Raw genomic sequence first — 20,950 nt, 5'->3', positions numbered from 1 at the left:
ACTTCAGATGTTTGTCTATTTGAGTAGGATATTTTTGTTTGTTTGTTATTTATTTAGTTCAACTTATTGTGAGTAGTTTGTAGTTTGTTTTATTCTGTTAGTGCAGGGTAGCACTATGGAATATTCATACCGTATAGAGGGGAATTTATGCCTTCCACATCCTTGTGTACAGGCTGACAAAAATGTAAGCGGGTAGATAGGCGTAGGACCATCATGCACCTGGCAGGGCCTATGATTATTAGTTTTTTCTAACCAGAGCAAAGGAGGTAACAGAAGCTGCAATTCTTTGTTCTTTTTGTTTGCTTGTTTACAATGGATGAATAAATCAACACAAAAGGTACAGACTCTGGTTGGACAATGGACTTTTCTCGTCTGCTTGCACTATTTGTCCATGATTTTTGAAAAATAGCCACTACAGAAGTTTTCTTTCCGACACCAGAAATCTCACTTTTACTGCCTATGTACTGTATATTGGTTATCAGTCATAGGTCATCGGTCTCCTTGATTAATAATAATCAGAATCGGCCCTAAAAAATACTATTGGTCAGCCACTTATAATAAAGTAACACGTACATGACTTTTGACACTCCAGTCATACTGCCAGATTACCAAATAAATTTCCTTCTTCCACTGAAAATGCAGCTTAGTCACAGTGTTGTTTGTCTGAAGATGTGTGCGTTGCAGTCACAACGCAGATAAGATCAGGAAATCATCTCCTCCTACAACGTGAAAGGGAATATGTCGTTAATATAAAAATAAAAAAATAATCACAATGAACTCGTAGGATCCACTGAAATTCAAACGCCTTCTGTTTGGGAATACCTACTTGAAATGAAGAGGAGTTGTGTTATACAGGAGCAGCAACTCCTCGTCAGAATGAAAATAGCCACCATGTGTTTGGTCATGTGACCGCGCTGCGTGCGTAAAAGCGACGTGCGTGACGTAACGTGTGAGGTCTTCGTTTAGTTTCCTCAACCAAACACTCAACTGATATTGTGTGATAAAAAACCTCTGTAAGTCAGCCGGTGGAAGAGAGGGGCTGTTTATTCAGACTGAAGAAATACCGACACACGAACCCGGCGGCCCTCGTCGTTTTAAACAAACCTGGTCGCTGCTGCATTAAAAAAAACTCGGCTTTTGTGGCGAAGAAGACGGCGAGAATTCCTGCTGGTAAAACCCCAACCGAAAGGCTGCTTTTCTATTTTTGCTGTGGCTGTTCGAAAGGCGGGGAATACAAAGCGACGTGTGGCACAAAACCCATTACATTTTGGATTCGCCGAGGCAAAAACGGGATTACTACGAAGCCAGTTCGTGCAGCTGTGACTGGTGAGCGATAGTACATGGATTATCTGGTAAGTTAATGACTCGAAACGCTCTGCTGCTGCTCCTAACGTTTGCTTTCTTGGCAGTTGGGCTCCTAATCAGACAGTGATGTCACCCAGGTGTGCGGCTAGCAACAGTTAGTTGCTATCACGTTGTTGTAATTAGCATTAGCCGTGTGTGCGCTAATGTGCCAGGTGTAGCCCGTAGCTTCTGTCTTACCAGTGCTGTAACTGGTTGACCCAGAACCTCAGTGTGTTTACATGTGAAACACGACAACTAGCCAACTAGCTACACCCTCTGGAAGCCCTGCTAGCTTTGAAATACGCCACGAAGCTTGTTATTTTCCACACAATCTGCTGTAGCTCCTGAGGAGAAAAACTGCACACAAGTCAAGATTTCACTGCACTGGTTTGAGAGCATATTTCTAACACCTATGACCAGAAAGACTGATTCCAGTCCAGGCCACTGTACCAGCCTTTGGGCCGGGAGATTATGGCTTTTGGTCCCTTGCCCACACTGTAGGGATGGGATGGGTGCTGCTGAAACTGTACAACAATAGAGAGGAAGCTGTAACTGAAGGCTTTTCCCCAGGGAATTTGTAAAGCGAGAGGAAGAAAAAAAAAGTGCACGGCGAAATTGTGCTGTCATCTCGCAAGAGGGGACAGAGGAACACTGAAATGCAGAGGAACTTGCCCACCCAGTGCTATCAGCTTGTTTATAGTGGGGCCTCCCAAGATGTGAGACCCAAGAGGAACTTTGAACTCTGGCTTCACCGGGGCAGTTCTTGAATCAAGATTACAAAGTCCCATCCAGGAACTGCCACCAGAACAGCTGTGCTATTAATGGCTAGCTTGCCTGTGGCTTCTGCCCTCAGAGAAACAAATCTTGCGGGGAACAAAAGTGACACATTCATAGCTTACTTGAGTTATTCTGTAAACTCTGGTACATGTTAATGGAAAGTTGCTGCTACTGAAAGATCAACCCAAGAGGCAGAAGACATAGACAAGATACCATCATTGTGACCACCTCCAATGGACTACTACTACTACTACTCATATGTTTAGATCAGATTTTACCTTTGATCATACCTAAAGTCATATTTAAGTACCATGTGTATATTTAGTGGAACAACCCAAAAAATCCAGCTTATGTGCTTGAAGTTTTTAAGATTTTCTGTGACAAACACTTGTGTGGAAAGCACAGCTGTAACTCTGGGGACTGTTGGAGCCGAGTGCTTGGCTGTCCTGTGAGGTCAGGCACTCAATAGGCACTGGGCCTCCTTTCCTGCTGTGCAGCACGGGAGACCTGGCACAAAACTTAGGCTAAAACTATTTCTCCTTCTTTCTTATAAATCAATAGAAACATGCTGCTAAACCTGTGAGAAATTGTGCTTGTCTCTTTGGAGAAGTTTTAAGTCAGGCCTGGCCTATAGTGGTAGCCTGAATGACCAGGAATGAAAGCAGATAATTACTTTGCATTGCTGCGTAATAACAGTGGTGTGAGTTATGACACTTGTAGAGATCTGGTCAGTGGCTGTTTCAACTGGAGCATGTTGAAGGGACTCTACTTCTGCCTGGTCAGCATAGTGTTAAAAAAAGACCACACAAAACTGCAGCACCGAGAGAGGAATTTGGTGCTAGCTGTTGCCATGATACAACCTTACCAAATTACAATTGCACTGTGTGGCTAACTCTTGGGCCCACTAACTTGTTGTAGAGTTCATCAGACAGGACACATTTAGCGATACCGAAGCTAGGCACTTTGTATGTCAGAGCACAACCAAGGCTCTATTATTTTTTTTTTTATAACTTATGCAAAAGCGCACATCATTGTTCTTAAGAAGAGATTTTGCTGTACATGCCACATCTTTTGCAAATAGGAACTTCTTTTTAACCTTTTACATGCTATAATTCTGAATGCATTGTTTATGCTCATTTATGGCTGTAGGCAAATTAACATCCTCCACAACAGTTGCGTTTGATGATGAGCTATTTATTTCTGTTGCACATGCATGACTACACCTTCAGATGGACTGACATTCATGTAAGATTTTAGCCATGTCCTTTAGAAAGACAGATCTGTGATGTTTGTGAAAAATATTCATTCTGTCTGGTGTTGAGCCACCAGTGTTGTTTCTGTGGAATTTGAATAATGTGAAAGATTCAGTGACAACTGCCAAGCACTGACCTAAAGCCATATGGTAATGATGGGATAACTAAATAGTATCTCTTCTACTTATAAGCTGGTCCACACCTTTACTCCTCTGGCTCATGTTCAGGAAAAATAAGCACTTCAACATTTAGGGAAAAGGAGTTGAAAGATAATTATACTTTACACTTAAATGGAAAAACTGTTGTGCAAGAAAGGGGTATTTCTGTAATTATTTAAGTGTCTCCTGAGTTGATTTCAACATGTGCATGGAATCGGCTTTGGTGGCTTTTTTCTTTGTTAAACAGTTGAAATATTTTCAGTTGCTGAATTATCCTTGCGTTCTACTTAAGTGAGGATGTTGTCAAAACCTCTAACCCATTTGGTATTCCATTTGCTGTTTGAAAACATGCAAGTAAATAAATAACACTGGGTTTAACTCTGACCAGTCACAGCGGAGATGCAGCCTTACAGCTAAACCCTTTTTCCGCTAAAATTGCAAATCCAGTAGTTAATCTTTTCTTTTATTTCTGACAAGACAACATATTTTTGACAATAGTGATACCATAGGCTACGACTACTACTACTACTGTTATAATCAACTAATTAATAAGTTTGTCAAGCCAAAATGACTCTCATAACACCTGTTTTCAGTTGGTGTCAAATAATCACCCAGGTTTTCTGCCACCTGTCTTTTAACTTCTATTCGTGTTGTTGGTGTTTTATGTGACCTGGTTTGGCTCACACTGAAAGGCTGGTCAAGGTTGCATTTTTATGATGTTAAGCTCTGTGGTGTGTTTGTGTGTGATGCTTGCTAATAAATGGGTGTTCTTGATCATTTTCATCAAATGAAAAGCATTGATGTGAATTCATCCTTGATTCACATGGCGAACATATGCTGAATGTACCTATTGGACATGAAAATTCTGTAACATTAAAATTACAGTATGTGCTTTTCATATTTTTTTTTAATATCTTGTATGAGTTGTTATTTAGCATGTAGCTGGAACTTAAAGCTTGAATCTGCAGTTCGTGAAGATTAGACAAGATGGGTAAGTAAACTACAAGTGAGTTGAGCTTCGTAGAAGTATTACACAGTTCTATACCAAAATTTGGGCATCCCTTTGTTGATTATTGCACTCAGTAATTGTGGCATGTAGGAAAGCTACTTCATTAGTCTTTATTTGAAAGGATTTGAACCAATAATTGTTAGATGGTGACATCTCTAGATCTTTATAAATCCGCTGACTCTTCAAACCTTGTGCTAACACTCAACAGTCTTGGGCTTTTCTAAGCAAATGACTGATGACCAGAAAATGAAGGTAAGTGCTCCTTCAAAGAGGGGAAGACTATAAATATAGATATCAAAGTGCTTCCAGCTTGCAGTTTTCACTGTATGAAATGTCATTAAGAAATGGCAATTTTAGATAAAACTGCACGTCTACTGGCCAGAAAGGCAAAGCAAAACCTCATATCATTGCATAAGTCCTGCTTGACGGGTTTAGGTGACACATAAGCAGTGATGCATTGTTCTACTGTGCAGCATTGCTTGTGCAAACAGGATCTATATTAAAGAGTCATCAGAAGTAAATTTTAGATGGTAAAACTCATTATCAGTTTTCAAATGTGTTTGGTAAATTATTGGGATATAAGTTAAGTACAAGAATTCATGTTTAAAATGAGTTCTTCTCTTGAAATGAATGCAGACGAATGAATATAAGTTTTACTCAAATTCACAAAAGTTTACATCATACGTCTGCAAAGCATTGTTTGGATAAGCCTGATTTGTCTTGGAAGCAAGTGAGTTTTTTCGGACACAATCACTAAATTTGATTTGGTAGCTCAAAGCAAGCTGCAGTTGATGAAAGGAAAACAATTTAGTTGAAAATACTACATAAGTAGAGTCCTGGATAGAAATGTCATGCAGTCAGTCTATAAACGGAAACTAAAATTTGGCTGATTTGTGCAACAGGACCATGAAAAATGGCAAAATTCACCATAACCTGCCCCAAGCCAAACAAACCACAGCCTTTGTATTTGCCCCCATCATCTGCTGATTTTAATATCATTAAAAACTGTGTGTATATCTTAAATATGCTGTGTGAAAGATAATCTAAGCCATCTCAGAATTTTAGGAATTTCTGTACATGCCCTGATCTGCAGAAGGTGTTTAAAATTTCCTGGATCAAGGCTAGAATGACCCTTCGCTTGCTGCATCTGACAAAGGGTGGGCTACTAAGTACTGACTTAAGCTTGGGACCCACTTCAAAACTATCTGAAACTGACTGAGACTGGCCAGGCCACACGGAGTCTACCAGCTTGGACAGATTTTCAGTCTTTGATAGTCAGGAAAGCGCATACCCTTATGCCTGCGTAAATACACCAGACAACACACTAAATGACTAATCAGTTATGAGTCAAAGTGCTGGCAGTAGAAGACTCTGTAAATCCCTCAAGAGCACCCGTTCTCACATATTCTAATACCAGAACAAACATGGACATCAGCTTGTTTTGTATAAATGGAAGCCAGTATGCCCTGAAAAGGCAGACGAAGCAGGAAAAGATTCAGAGTTTACTTGGGTTTTAGATGACGATGCGTTAATACTGTAGTGCAGGAATTTATTGGTTTACTGGTATATCTCCTTCATTCAACAATCACAAGTGACGTCATTGGTCATGGATGTTAGCAGGATATGTTACTAACAAATATGTTTAGAAAATCTTTCGACTGGTAGCTGTTTTTACATATCACACAATATTTGTTTTCATCTGCCAACTTTCACCATCACCGGACTCAGTCCAGCTTGGTCACATCAGTTGTCATGTCCAAAACAATCGGCGTAATAGTTTAATAGCATACCCCATATTTTTTGAAATGCTGTTTTTCAGTTCATCAAATGAAGAGTAACAGTGCATTTTAGAGAAGGCTCATTTTTAATCTTAATGCTTAGGCTGTATTTACATATTTCCACTTCTGAAGTGTATGATTTGAAATGTTAGATCTCTTCTTATGATTGCTATCATTATGCCAAGAGCATTTTAGTACTTGATCCCACAAGCTTACAGGTGTTAATCACTAAGAGGATGCTTCTGTTGTGCAGATTTCTTTAGGAGTCATAGCAGAATATAACATTATGTACAGTATGTAACATTTTGAAATAAAACATTAAACTTAGTTATGCAGTTGTTTACCTAGTCAGCATTGGATTGCACCTTTTATGAAAATATGTAGATGCCTGCCTGGGCTTTGGCTGACCAAATGTATTTCAGAGCAGATTTCCTGTCCAAGGGTACACAGCAGGCAATGGCAGATTGACCTCTCACAGTCATAATACAGAGGAAAGCGAGCTGATGGGAAGTTCTTGGCAGCAATTGAATATAGCTGGTTGGCATATGGGATACAGGGCTGATGTTCCTTTTTCTCAGTTTTGTCCCCTGTCTGACCTTGTTGCACACCTTGCTGCTACTGGCAGAGATCTCTGCCAGGTTCTTTTTAGAGGCAAACAAAAATGACCCATTGTATGCCGATAAGAACGCTAACAGTCCCAGAAAATATTTCAACAACGTGTACTTTTTATTGGTGCAAGGATGAAGGCTAATCATTTACTTAAGAACAGGTTAACTCAGGTTTCAATTTGAATAGATATGAATTGATATTTACTTAAAGTTTGGTCAAGTTGTTTATAGTTTCTTAAACCTGCCTCTTTATTTAAAGTGCATAGCCTTTAGCTGCGATGTAAAATACAACTCTGAACCCCTGCTTTGGATTTAAACCTGCAGGGAGCATGTCAGGCAGTTTTTTGTGTCTTCTGGTTACCTCATTGCAGTGATTCCCTTGTGTCTGTGGAGCGTGCTAACGAGTAGGCATCTTGACTGGAGCAACATCAATGTTGCTGTTTAAGATAATGGGGTTTCATAATGCAATAATCATGACCAAGTACATGCACTTTGAGTTCCGTCTTATATTGACATCCATATAAGTTGATGGACCCAGTGTTAGTGAACTGTTTTCATATTTTTTTAAATTGCATTTCACTTCCTTTACATTCTCTGTGCAGCAGTAGTCTCTTTATATTGGGTCCTGCAAAGGTTTTCTTTGCTTTGAAAAGACATCAAGGGCATGTATTGGTGGAGGGATGTATTGTCAAAAGTTTTATTAATTCGCGATAATTTAAAAATGAAAAATTGTGAAATGGGTCCATCAACGCCATAAACAAGTGCAATTTGATTATCAACTTTACCTGTGACTCAAGCCTTCCATAGGACATTGCATCTTGCTGACCTAAAGTCAGATTGAATAAAGGCCTGTGCAGCAGGCTATTATATGCTGTTACACAAGGAGTTGCATTACAAAAGAAGACATCAGCTGTACAAACTACACTGTGATACCATGTTAGGCAAGATTTTTCTATTCGATACTATTTTTTTTTTTTTTTTTTAAGGGGGGAAGTGATTTCTGGGCCAGTTCTGGGCTGGCTTTAACTCAGAGACTGTCACTTAGGTTGTCTGAGTTGTAATTTTTAGGTTTTTTATAACCTAAAATTAATGTTTACTTCTTTAGCAATTGACTTAAATATGCACAGCACTGTGGAGCACAAATCTATGTGTGTTTAAAGCATAAATTATTATCTGTGAACACCAGTAGATTTTATTACTCTGATTTTTATTTTTTTTTAATTGATGTGATTAAACCAAATCCCGTTCTTACCTGTACATCTGGCTTCAATACCAAGATTAATAGAACATGGCAAATTCAAGATTTTTTCTCTAATCAGTGTGGAGTTTTAGCATAGCAAAGCCCATGGCTATGTGTTACTTGTCCTGTTCTTCATTTTTCTCTCTAAAGTTCAAATAACTGCTATCACATTCTAGGTGGAAAAAAAAGTTTACTTTACTTACAGGCACATTTAAAATGTAGCAAGCAGTAGTATGATGTTTGCATTTAATCAATTTGAAATCTGTTCCATCTGTTGTTGACACAGTCATCACCTATTGAATTACAGTTGCATATTGTATATTATAATTGCATTATGTCACTAAGTGGTGGCAATACAAGACAGCTGAGCTGACCAAAACAAGCTATTTGAACATGACTCACAGTTCTCCCTGAACAAACCTCCAACAAAACGTCCCACAACATTTATTGAAATCCTTATGACCGCTGCAAGCTCAAGTGGTCGATCCTTTCATCCTCCTCCATGTGTAGAAAGCAATGGTTTTCATACTTCATAAAGCTGTGCGTACAGTATGGGCATAATGTGTGGGTGTGTAATAGTGACTAATCCAATTTGCAGTCTTATTCTGGATCCCCAGTTGTCAGTGAGCCCATAATCTCTGTGGAGAGAGAGATCCTCCCAAACTAATCTTAAGCTTGTGTCTGTCTGCTGATCCTCGTGGTAATAGTTTTTTTTCCCCTCGTCTTTCTATGAATGAATACGGGGAGTAAACACAAAACAACCCTCAATCCTGCTCATCTGCACCTTTTACAAAACTCAACTGAAAACCACTCGCATTCAAAAAAAGGACTGGGTTATGGATTTGAGGAGGCTGGACTCATGTTGTTGACCTGATACTGTTGTGCTCAGCTACTCCTGATCCTCCTCCATCCATTCACTTACTCCAGAAGCTTGAGTTGTTTGTCGCCGGGGGTTACGCTTGTTGTTGAGCACAATGTCGGAGCACATGCAGCTCTCCCTCGCCTTGTGCAGGATTGGGCTTTACACGGTAAGAAAATACATACATATTGCTGTCTGTCTGTTGGAGAAAGACAGGGATGCACTGTGTTGTGCCATTGTTTGACTACTACGAGTTGCACTATTGCTTAATGTCTCTTTGTTGTGTTTGGAAACAGACACTGTCCAAGCAACAGTGTCTGCTGCTTCATTGTTGGCTGGTCACTGAATGGAGAGCTGCTCTGTTTCATTCTAGTCGCTGTTTGCGTAGTATTAAGGTGGACGTAACCATAAAGACAGCCAGGTCTCTTTTTTCCTGCAGCTCCTAGCAACTGGCTTCAGGCAGTCTTCAGTACATCATAGCTGTGAATGGATCAGTGAATATTAACCTAAGGGGCCATGGTGGAAATACTGTTGAAGTTGTTTTTGTTTTGTTATTGCAGTGGTACTTGAGTAAGAGCGAAATTAATTAACATTAATTAACATAAAAAATTAATGTTCACTAACACTGCAGTATTTATAACCTGTTTTTAAATAGCTGTTTTTAAACCACAGCTGATGACTCATGTTGCATATTGTCAAGTCCCCTGTTATTCCCAGACCAGCTGGTGAAGCTTTTTCAATGAACATCAACAGAGAGGCTTATTTTGAAATAGGAGTGTTGAACAACAAATTTTAGTTTGATGTGGATGCACCTAATGTTCCATCTCATCACTGATTGATTGGTCCAGCAATGGAAGTAAAAGGGGGGATACAGCAAAGGGTATTAGGGCTATTGGAATATCAACCAACCAAGCCTGTTAATTATAAAGGCAACAGCTTTTTCTGGTAGTAACTCTTTGTAGTTGCAGTTTGACAGACTATTGTGTTACTCATGACATCCACTGCACCTGTTGCCTTGCATCCCAGCTGTGCCAGCTGTCTCACTCAAGGTTCAACGCTAGTTTTCCTCTGTGCTCAGCTATAATTACATGCCGGCTCATCAGCTAGTGCACTTCATCCTCTGGGGACCGTCAACATCCACACAACATCCAGAGACGTTGCCATCCCTCGAGCATATACTGCTAACATGATTGATAAAATTACTGGTTATATTAAAAGTGATTGTAGCTTTACCACTAATTAACTGTGCAGCATGGATTGTTTTTAAACTTTTGTTATGCTGTAGATTGAATTAATTAGTCACATATCTGCAGGTAATTGAGAATCCCAGGATGCCGCTCACAAAATAACAGCAAACTACCGTAAAATGTTGAAATAGGAAATGATCGTCTTCAAACTTGTGCATTTGCAAGAAAAGAAAATACAGTGCCCACTGGACATTTTTAGTTTAGTTTAGTTTAGTTTTGTGTTCATTCCTTTGCTAGTACTCCATTCAGACACAGTGAAGCAGTTTACACTCATGTTGGAGGTCGCTGGCTTCACTATGGGTCAGTTGGTCAGTCCACATTGACCCTCCTGAAAGAAACTAAATTCAGTGATGCCAAAGTTTGAATGTCATTTAAGCAACAGGCTGAAAAAAGTTCCCCAAAAAGAGGCAGTAGTGAGAGGGAGCATGTATATTAACAGGCAGAGAAGTGAAATTGTAACCGAGCATTTATCTGATAATTATTGAATGCAATTGTGTGATTATCAGTTTTATCAGTGATTAGGATGTACCTAAGCTACAGACTGGAGTCACTGTTAACAGTGAGAAGCAAGATGAGAGCTGTCTCATGGAAGAGTCCAGTGTTTAAGTGTCTGCTGTGTGAAAGTGAAAGACGCTGTGAGAACACTGAGCGCTTCAAATGTGAATCAATATAAATATAGGCTACCATACAGAAGTTCAAAGGAAGGATTGTTTTTATTGGCTTGGGCACATTGAGATTCAAGCCCCTGCTGAGTCACCACAATATCCTTTACAGTGGTGTGCAGAATCAAGCCCTCGGCATGTGATTCTGTGGTAGATGAATGCTGGGATACATTCTCAGTCCGTAATCCAAACTTTGTTGGGATAAAACCAAAGTTCTGGGTCCAAAGCTTTCAACATTCAGTGTCTGGCATTTGATCTTGACAGTGATGGTGCTGGGAAAATCAATTAAAGCTATTCCTTTCCTTTTTTCCCTGGCCTAATAATGTACTTAATTCGCCATTTCACACCAGATTTACAGTATTGTTCTCTATTTAAACTTGTTCTCTGCAGCTCTGACTAGGCTCTGCATGAACAGCATTCGTCTTATGACTATATAGTTTCTCCTTTTTTGACACTTTGGACTCTCCCATGTTCCTGATGATGATTGTTCTCTGTAAAGTCGCCCACTCACAATGTGTGTGTAAAAATAGCAGAAGAGACAGCATGTTAAACTTGCCAATTTATACTCCACTTTGAATCAGTCCATTTAATCCAATGTCAGTAATGCCTGTCCAGCTGTAGGAGAACACTTACTGACCTACAGTACAAAAGTTTGATCCATGCCATACCTTGTCATATAAAATGTTTATTTTTTATTTTTTTACCTACAGTCATATGCATCCTTCAAAGTTACATTCACCGAATTTAACTGGTAGTCCCATATGTGCAGATTAAAACATAAATGTATATTGCTGCTTGGACCTTTGCTTCTTTTGTGTCATTTGATATAGCCCCAAAATGCTGCCAAATTGAGTTGCATTCTTTGTCACAGCCAACATGTTTGTACTTGCCATCTTTTTCCCCACCTTTTTCAAATGAGGAAGAGTAGCTATGTGACTGTAAGGAAAATTACACTTTAGATATTTTTCCATTATTTCACTTGCCCAGCAGGGTTTCCAGCAGAGTTTAACATTGGAAGTACCCTGCCCAGCCTAAAATAAAGAGCCCTTTTTCTAAAGTCAAAAGATGTTATTCAAATTTCATTTACTGGTTTTAGTATTTTACTAACTGCATCAATCATGAAACAATATTTCACAAGATCTGTTGGATTCAGCAGGTGAGTGATTGGATCTTACATATGCTTCACGGCAATTAATCAGAGCAACATGTTTTAATGTATAGAAAATAGAAGATCTTTTGACTTTTTACAATTTGGGGGGAAAAAGAGACAAAAGCTTTGATAATACTTCTGTGTAAGTGGTTACACCATAGCTATCGTGGCTACACTTGAAGCTAAGCTGTGAGCACTGCTGTCAATGACATGCACCTCCTCAAAAACTTCAAGTCTAGAACTGCACCTGACAGCACGAAGCATTTAAAAAAAATAACTGTTATCTTCTCTTTTTCAGTAACACACAACTTAAACATTTCAACTGAAAACTTTTTTTTTTTTTGTGATTCACACTGTCACCTTCTCTGAATGAAACAAGGTAAACTCTACCACCATCGCATCCATCATAAAATGAATGAGTGGAAACAGATACTGGAGTATAATAAAGCATGATACTGCTTAGTCATGTATAATACACCCACTTAGTATCGCAGTGTTATCATGTGTGAAATCTGATTCTGAACTATATATCAAAACCCATAAATCCTGTCCAGCCCAGTAAGCTCCAAAACCTGCCCAGTGTTGGATCTGCACACATTTTATCTACTCTAAAATTTAAGCAAATGTTTCATGGATTTCCTTAATGTATTTATCTGTTACGCATAATACAGCATCAGATCATATGACTTTTCATTCTAAGAGTGCAATTAGCTTTTGGTTAAGTTCTTAGTAACAGCAGGTGCTGTGGACATTAGTATGAATGTCCATGCATTGTGGAGACCATAGCTACTGCTCTTTGAACCCTTAAACATAAAGGGTCTAAGTGGTCGTATTAGGCACTTTGTGGTTATCTCATTATGTTATTAATGGAGTGGAAAAATGGCTGTTCCACTGATTTGCTGCCTCTGATCCCCAGGCCACATCATTTAGAATCCCAAAGTCGCTTTAAGCTTAATCTGGAAAGAAACCATGGAAAGTGCAGAGTGAGAATGAACTACTTGATGCTCATCAGAGCCCTATGCAAGATAGCACACCAACTGAAACCTGAATCAGCATGCCTCAGTACAGAGCTAGTTGAACAAAAGGAAAGTCTGGAAACTAAAAAGTCTCTCTTTTGGACAGCAGTCAGAGCAGATTTAGTATTTGTATTAATGTTGTCTTTATAAGAAGCATTGTTCCAATTACATTGAATCATTCTGGATCAAAACACACACCCTTTAACTCACTGTGCCACAACAATAAAATCGCTCACAGTTCAAGTGCATAACATATTGTCTTGTTGCAACAATTACTGGTCAAGGGGTGGAATATATTAGGATATACACAATATACGATCAGGCATAACATTATGACCATATAGCTGATATTGTATTTGTCCCCCTTTTGCTGCCAAAATAGTCCCCAAAATGTTCACTTGCTGCCTAATATATCCAACCGGCTACAGGTGCCGTGATGAGATCAGTGATCATAATGTTATGCCTGATCAGTGTATATTTTGTTAAATTACAGATCTAGTAAAATTACTGAAAAAAGCATTAATTGACTTGTTGGTTGTAAAAAAACAAAAACAAAAAAAACCAGTGTAGGTTATGTAATATTATGTAAGATTTTGAATGATGTCAGGGTTATGCGGTTGTAGGTTATAACCCATGAAAGGGAAAGAACAGTAAAAGATTTGTGTTTTGTGCAGCTGCCACTAACACCTGCATCCTGTTTATTACATGAAAATAAAATGAATTGGTATTTTACCAATGAACCAACATTTTCATTTCTCGGTTTTGTAGTGCAGCTTATTCAGTAATTTTTGTGTATGACATAACTAGAGTATGTTTTGCAATAAACAGTATAAAAGACTGAGTGCATCAGAATTTTATTTTTAAAAATTGTTGCAAGAACCTGCACTATTTATCCAGAATTGAAAGATCTGCTGTGAATATTTTTAGTTATTTTTTAAAATCATTTTCCTGATCCATTCATCAGTTTCTTGCTTAAGGCTGTGTTTGACACCTGAGTAGGCAGAAAGTAGTGACATTGTTTTGTACTTTCTGTTGCATCTTTTGTCCTCTGGGTTTCTGTGCTGTGTCACTGTAAATAGGGATAGTGCTTTTCCGTGGTTTAATATTGTGACTGTTATCACTCCTCACTGTTTTTTTTTCTTTGTTTAAACTGGCCTTTTTGCTTTACATGAAACCAGTGTGGTGTACAGCATTTCTGCACTGCTCTCAGACAGTTAGTAGATCATTTGTGGTTGTAGTAATTACATTTATTGAAGAATAGCGTAATAGTAACAGTTTTGTTTGTCAGTGCTTCAGACAGAAACATGGCAGGAAGGCTGAATTATTATTATAAATGTTTCCATTAGGTCAACCAACAGCACATTCCTTTTGCACATGGTTTTTTAAATCGTACTAATCTGTTTCACCAGGGGCCTGACTATTCCTTATCCATGGTGCATTTTTGTTCAGAGTAACTCAACTGTATGAGTTCAACCCAGCTTGCAACTTAATAACAGGATAGCTCTTTTACCACTGTTTTCACGCCTGCTTGGTTTTCAATAGATAACTGCCAGACATGGCCAAGTGGTGTCAAAGTTCAAAAAGACCCCTTGGTGAGTGTACAAAGTGGGAAAACACAAAAAAATTAACCATAGTGCTCTCTGACAAGTGACATGAACTTTCAGGTTTTTCCATTTATAATGCATTATGCTTGCAAACTTTCAAGAATAACAGCACAGTTCACTTTCTGTTTCAGAGGTGAATACTTATTTGTCTGGTAGTTGCCTGTTTTGTATTACATCATTTCAGCCAGGTGTGTCTCAGCTAGACAAGATGTGTCATTGGCTCTAAAAATTATTATAAATCATTAAATCGTCATTTAAATAGCAAAGCAAATGGGTTGGTATTTAAGCCAAGGATGAATAACAGATAATCCAGTAATATCACCTACTTAATAGCGAGTCAGTTTAACAGTTTGAACCTAAGTTCCAGCTATCTGCAGTCCAAAGATCCTAAAGTCAGATGCTGAATCACAAAATGCGCCTCTTGAACAGGCTAGCACTTTGCATGGCACTTAAGCTAAAAAAAAAAAAAAAAAAAAATCACAAATTTAAGTGAGATTCATTTATCATAGATAAAAGTAGCGTTATATTTTCACAATGTAATAATTAGTAGTTTGTATGATGGTAATACATTATAAATTCAGACAGTTTGACAAGTTGCTCCACTGTCTTTCTACATTGAAGACAGGTTTACAATTCCCCTGCCACCAAAGAGTGTAAGTCTTTATAAGCACACTCTCTTGTTTGATTAGTCTGAACTTAGCCTATTGTGTAGATGGATGAAAGTAGCAAATTTTTAAGTTGTGGGAATATTCAAGTCACCACAAAAATAAGTACTGATCTAGAGACCGTCTGCAGCAATGCGTTGCCGTCTGAGTACATTGGACACAACTTTGTTTTTAAAATTAAACTGAAGGTCTTTCATTTAAGAAAAAAACAATCCATTAGCAGCTTTTAAAGGAAGTCCCAATACCCACCTTTGAAACTGTTTATAGTCAGACAGAAAAGTCATCCTGTTTTCAGGCAGTGGTATTTTTAGCTCTGTTATCTTGAGATTCCTCAAGCGTTGGCTTTAATACATACATGTTTTTAAGACTTTATCTCACTGATCATAACATTCATTACATCTTAACTTAAATGGCCCAGGAATTTTGTTGTTAAAGGAGTCTTAATTATTTAAGTTGTTTAACAAGTGTGGTGTACAGTACAACTACAGTTTAAATATGCAGCTGGAATTTTTCCATGGGGTAGGTTTTTGATTTCTTTGTGTTGTGTCGTAGTTGATTACAGCATTTGTTTCCACTTACAGAGATGTTTAGAAATGAACTGCATTCGATTTGTTTGAGAAGTGTGATAAAAATAAAGTTTGATTGATTGACTTTAGGCCCTTGAGACTCATAAATTTTGAGAAGTTATTGTTTTTGCGATAGCTATTATGTTACCTAAAAGTTTTTGCACAGTAAATAAACCGGTCCTCTCCCAGCGTGTGAGCAGCAAGCACTTCCAACCTGCTTCCGTCCTTTTGAAAGGCAGGATGGGAGCAGCCATTGCCCCATCCTGGGCCATGAATATCCCACACTTCAAAATAACCACAGGACCTGGTGGGATGATGACTGAGAGATCACCAGGGGTCACCCACCTACTATCAGGTAGTGTTTCCTAAAATCCGGTTGCCAGTTCTTGCCAGTGTGTTTTGTTGCGTCAAGGACGTTTTGGGAAGGAATTTGGCTTGGATAGTTTGGGAAACAATAAAGAAAAACTTCCTGTTGGAGATGTATTGGCTGACAGAGCAGGGTGACATCATGTTTGGCCTTTGTGTACCATGTATACCAGGACCTTGGAGAATTTTTTTCAGTGTCACGTACTTTGTAGTTGCACATAATCAATAGTAATGTTCATTTGTAGTTGTAATAGACTTCACTAACACTTGTGAAGTCTATTAGTTGTAATAAACTTTGTGGCTCTTATGAATAACTGTTTTCAAAAGTTTATTTCTTTTCAGTGAAAATTTGACTGTATCTCAGCAGTCAAAATACAGTTTTCCTGAGCAGTTTGTACCATATTATGCTGTAAGAAATACCATCTCCACAGTTAAAATTGGTAAAACTGCGATGCAGGGGAAAGACAGGGAAGGCAAAGTACAGCTTTATACTTGTGGTGCAAAGGCAGCAAGCTCAACCATGCTAGCTAGGAGTAGGATATAAACACAAAATACACAAAAAAAATAAGCATTATCCTGTATTTTATTGAATGTGAGTGAATGTGTTGTGAATTATTGTGTCAGAAAAACATGCTACTCCTGATAAGTGTTCATTTGAATTCTGATGCTCTGAATAACATATTATCATGAATCTGTTTTTCACTGCAGAAATCTGCTCTTGTGGCCTACATTTTCAGAGGCCTCCCCTACAATGCCCTTGGATCTGAAACCTCTCCTTGTGGGCTTTTGTTGGGAGACGCCTTAAAGCGTCTTTCTCTTATACAATCGTCTTTGTCCCACTGACATGACAAGGATCCATCTTCACACCAAGCCTGGCGCCTGAAGTATAAATTGTAACATGCTTATCCACAAGACATTGTCATACATGAGTGGGCTGCAAATTTCTTTAGTAATCCACGCCAGAGGGCCTCTTTCTCTTTACTTTCTTTTTTTGGGGTGTACTAGTTATTGTTAGTCCACAAACCAGCTGAATTCAACAATGTCTAAATGCAGACTATAAACACAACAAATAGTTTTCACAATCACTCTTTTACCGAATACTTTCTTTCTTCTTCAGATTACATGGAATGATTCAGTTTAACTACAAGTTGTTATCACTAATGAGTTGCTGTTCTGTATTGGTTGATTTTTCTTGTCATACAACAACATTAACTAAAATAATAGTATTGTTAAGCTCCAATAAATATGACCTTTTATGGGAATGTGGTGAAACCATAAAATCAAATAATCTGTTGATTTAGTTTCTCTGTTGTGAGAATTTGATGCAGCAGTAGGTCAGTAGAGAGGGGAAAGTTATGCATTTGTTGGGATGCAGGATGATATCAGCATCATTATCAATGTTATTGTTGTTATTATTAGTATTATCATCATTATCAGTAGTAATAAATGCTACATATGGCATGTTTTACATCTAAGTTGAGTCATTTTTTTGTTTAGTTTTTTTGACCAGTGAATGCGTCAATTTGAAAAGCATTGTATTTTATGTCAGCTCCACTCAGTGGCTCATAACGGTAAGAGTAGGCTTAATAATATGTTAATTACACTACAGGAGAGACTTCATGTTCTCTGCAATTAGGTGTAAAACTAATATGTGCATATCCGTATCGGAAATTGGCCAATATTTGAAAAATGTCAAATATCGGCAAAAAACAATTATGCATTGCTAGTTTAGGATCTCAGCAGTGTTCACGCTGTAGGTGGATACAGCAAAATATTAAGGACTGTGTAGACCGACTGGCAGCTCCTTCACAGCAATCTTTGCACAACTTTCATTGTGTATGACATTTCTTAAGTACATTTATTTTTGTAAAGACTATTATCCTTTTAAAATTCAACAACAATTTAATGTTGCTGCATGCTGTGTGATGATCATACAGCACGAGCATGTTGATGTTACATCACATTGTTCTACTTCGATTATGTGAGCTTAACATTAAATGGCCGTTTTTTTGTCACATTTCAAAATCTTTTTTTTTTTCTTATCTCCCTGAAAACAGCACCACCTGCCATTTGAAATAATTACCTTTTGGAGAAAAGTACACAGAGGGTGATTATTCCTGCCGAGAACCTGCCAAATTAACCTTGATGAGTCTTCCAGAAAGTAACAGAATTGTGCTTCTTTCTCTTTTACCGGCTGGTAACTGATGGCTTCCCTGTTTGTGTTTGGTCTTCAAAATAGCAGAAGGTTACAGAGGAATATAATTGAATACCGGAAAGTCTTTAAAAGTCAGCCTTTATCTGTTTTTCATAAAGAGAAGTTTAGTTTAGGATGCATTTTTATTGTAGTATGATGCTTGGGCCAGTTTTAAGTGGCAATTACTGGCAGTTGAGGGAAAATATATGTAATTTAGTTGATTGTTGTTTTTAATGAAAGCTCAATGCCTCTTAATCATCTTAAAGTGTTTTTTCATGTTTGTGTAGGATTGTTTTCTTGAGTAATGTTTTAGAGTTAATTTAAGTCATTTCTGTCTAGTACCTGATTTAGCTGTTCCGCAGAATTTCAGCTCTTTTTCATTAATCTGGAAGGGAATACAGTAAAAATTCTTACATTAATTTTTGAAAGTACAATAAACCTGTGCAGATGTTCACCTACATCACATAAGATGCTATTGGTAGACAAGTCATGTAATCTAATATTTGGAAGATTGACAGTTAAAATCAAACTAGAAAGTCCCAAAATAACAAAACTTGATAGCTGACAGATCTCCCAGCCACAAATTGACAGTTATTTCTTTTTTAGTTAAAAAGATCTCTATGGATCTGTGCCCTGAAACCAGGTCTGGGAAGACATTTCCTCCCTATTACAACAGAAGTTACCAAGAATGACTGCAAACATGTAATAAATACACGGAGTGCACATATGCTTTAGGCAGATCGGAAAACTTGTAGAGGTGAAGCTGCAGTGGTCAGTTTGGAAAATTAAATCTGTATATATTTACTTAACTTTTGCTCAATAGCAGTTTTTTAATAGACATTTTAGATACAATCACAGAGCTGGAAACAGTTTCATGGTGACTGTCAGCATCACAGTCAATGCAGTCTCTGAGGGACTCCTAATTATTACGTTGGAGTTAGTGCAAACTGTGCTCCATTTACTATTTTTGATGACTCTATTTTGCACCAGCGTGTAATTGCCATCACTCCTGGTTAAGCACAGGAAATGAAACCAGTTATTGCTGTACCACAAGAATACAAAAGATCCTTTTTTTAAAACAGTGCTTTCTGTAGATTTGTGAAGCCCAAGGTTGCTGAACAGGAGCTTCTGTATTTTTTAAATTTCTGACCTGTGAAATGAAAATATTAGACAGCACTTGCCATAAAACAACTGGTGTGTCCACTGAGGCCTGTTCACATGCAGGTGTAATCCTCTTTGATATGAATGATGAGAGAACAAGAACAAATCCCATTAAAAAGGGCTCTCCTGTTAGTATTTAGTGCAAGTATTTCTGGTCTTGTGTGGATAAAGTGTGAAGTGATGTTGGCAGCAGTGTTTTTATGTCTAGGTGGACATATCCAGATGTACACATCTGCATTTCATCGTTTATAAACTGCAGGCCTCCTTGTATAGGTTATGTGTAATTCACTGTTAAAAATAAACCCTGGACTTGACAGTTGATGTCTTCAGATCGTGGTCTCCACAGACCTCCTGCAGGCTCAATCTGACATGGATGTTTATGGTCATGGTGACTAGTGCTGATGCTGAAATTAGTCTGCAGCAATGACTTTTGAAAACAGTCAGCTTATCAGTTTGGCATGAAATGTCAAGTCAGATTCATTTCATTACCAGATTCAAATCATATATTTTGTTATGTAGGCAAAGTTCTTGTAGGGATGCTTATGTTCAGACAGCATTCAAACATTGACAAGCTGGCTTTCTTTTAATAAATGGCAAAAAAGAAAGTTTATATTCCTAGAAACAATGTATTAAAAAAAGGATCTACCAAACTGGGGCACGCTGGATTAAATACATGCAAAATATAGAACAGTGTGTGCTATTTAGGTCATTCAAATGTATTACTGGTGAAGCCATTTGACTGTCACAACATCGGTCATCTGATCTCAGATCATCAGTGTTTTTCCATAATCTCCCATGGTTCCGTGCTCGCAAGATAATACTTGCAGTTACAACACAGCAGATCCAGGATCAGCTCTCGTGTTCCAGTGGCATTTAAACCTTTCAAACTGATTCCATGTAAGATCAACACAGATCTCCTAGCCTGGTGTACATATACTTTTTGGACCAGTGCTGTGAAATTCAGGAACAGACTGTGTCAGGACATGCTTTGCATGGTTGCGTGATCTGCTGATTTGAAGAAAGGGTAATGGCGCCCTCTATTGTTATTGAACAGACACTGCTGACAAAGACAATTAAGGCAAGTGTTGAACTTGCAGAAGCCATCTGTGTTACGTATTTTTTAATCCAGGCCTTTTAAAGCACACTGCATGTTGTCAGAATTTTCAACTAAATTTTAGGCTCCAGTCTGTTCCATTAACTCAACATATGAACTTAGTGGTGTTTTGCTTTATACAACCGACAGGAACAGGCAAATATTGGCACCACAACATGAAAAAAGAATGTGACCTTTGT

General features: G+C 38.2%; 1 protein-coding gene across 4 annotated transcripts in view; it reads left to right on the top strand.

Moving 5' to 3' along the window:
* The window catches only part of arl15a (ADP-ribosylation factor-like 15a), a 139,485-nt gene that overhangs the window by 37,376 nt on the left and 81,159 nt on the right, over nt 1-20,950 (top strand). Inside the window, exon 1 of one of the 4 annotated variants that reach the window (XM_055011483.1) lies at nt 952-1,352. The exons of 1 other annotated variant lie outside the window; for it this stretch is intronic. In XM_055011483.1, the coding sequence (XP_054867458.1) occupies nt 1,341-1,352 (12 nt within the window). In that variant the 5' untranslated portion in view covers nt 952-1,340. Of the gene's footprint in view, nt 1-951; nt 1,353-8,923; nt 9,196-20,950 lie in introns of those variants that run through there. 2 more of the 4 variants (XM_055011482.1, XM_035947630.2) reach the window with 2 other exon arrangements.

This window comes from Amphiprion ocellaris, chromosome 6, assembly GCF_022539595.1.
Source record: "Amphiprion ocellaris isolate individual 3 ecotype Okinawa chromosome 6, ASM2253959v1, whole genome shotgun sequence".
In the NCBI taxonomy this organism is placed as follows: Eukaryota; Metazoa; Chordata; class Actinopteri; family Pomacentridae; genus Amphiprion; species Amphiprion ocellaris.
This window is presented reverse-complemented; position numbering and strand designations above follow the sequence as displayed.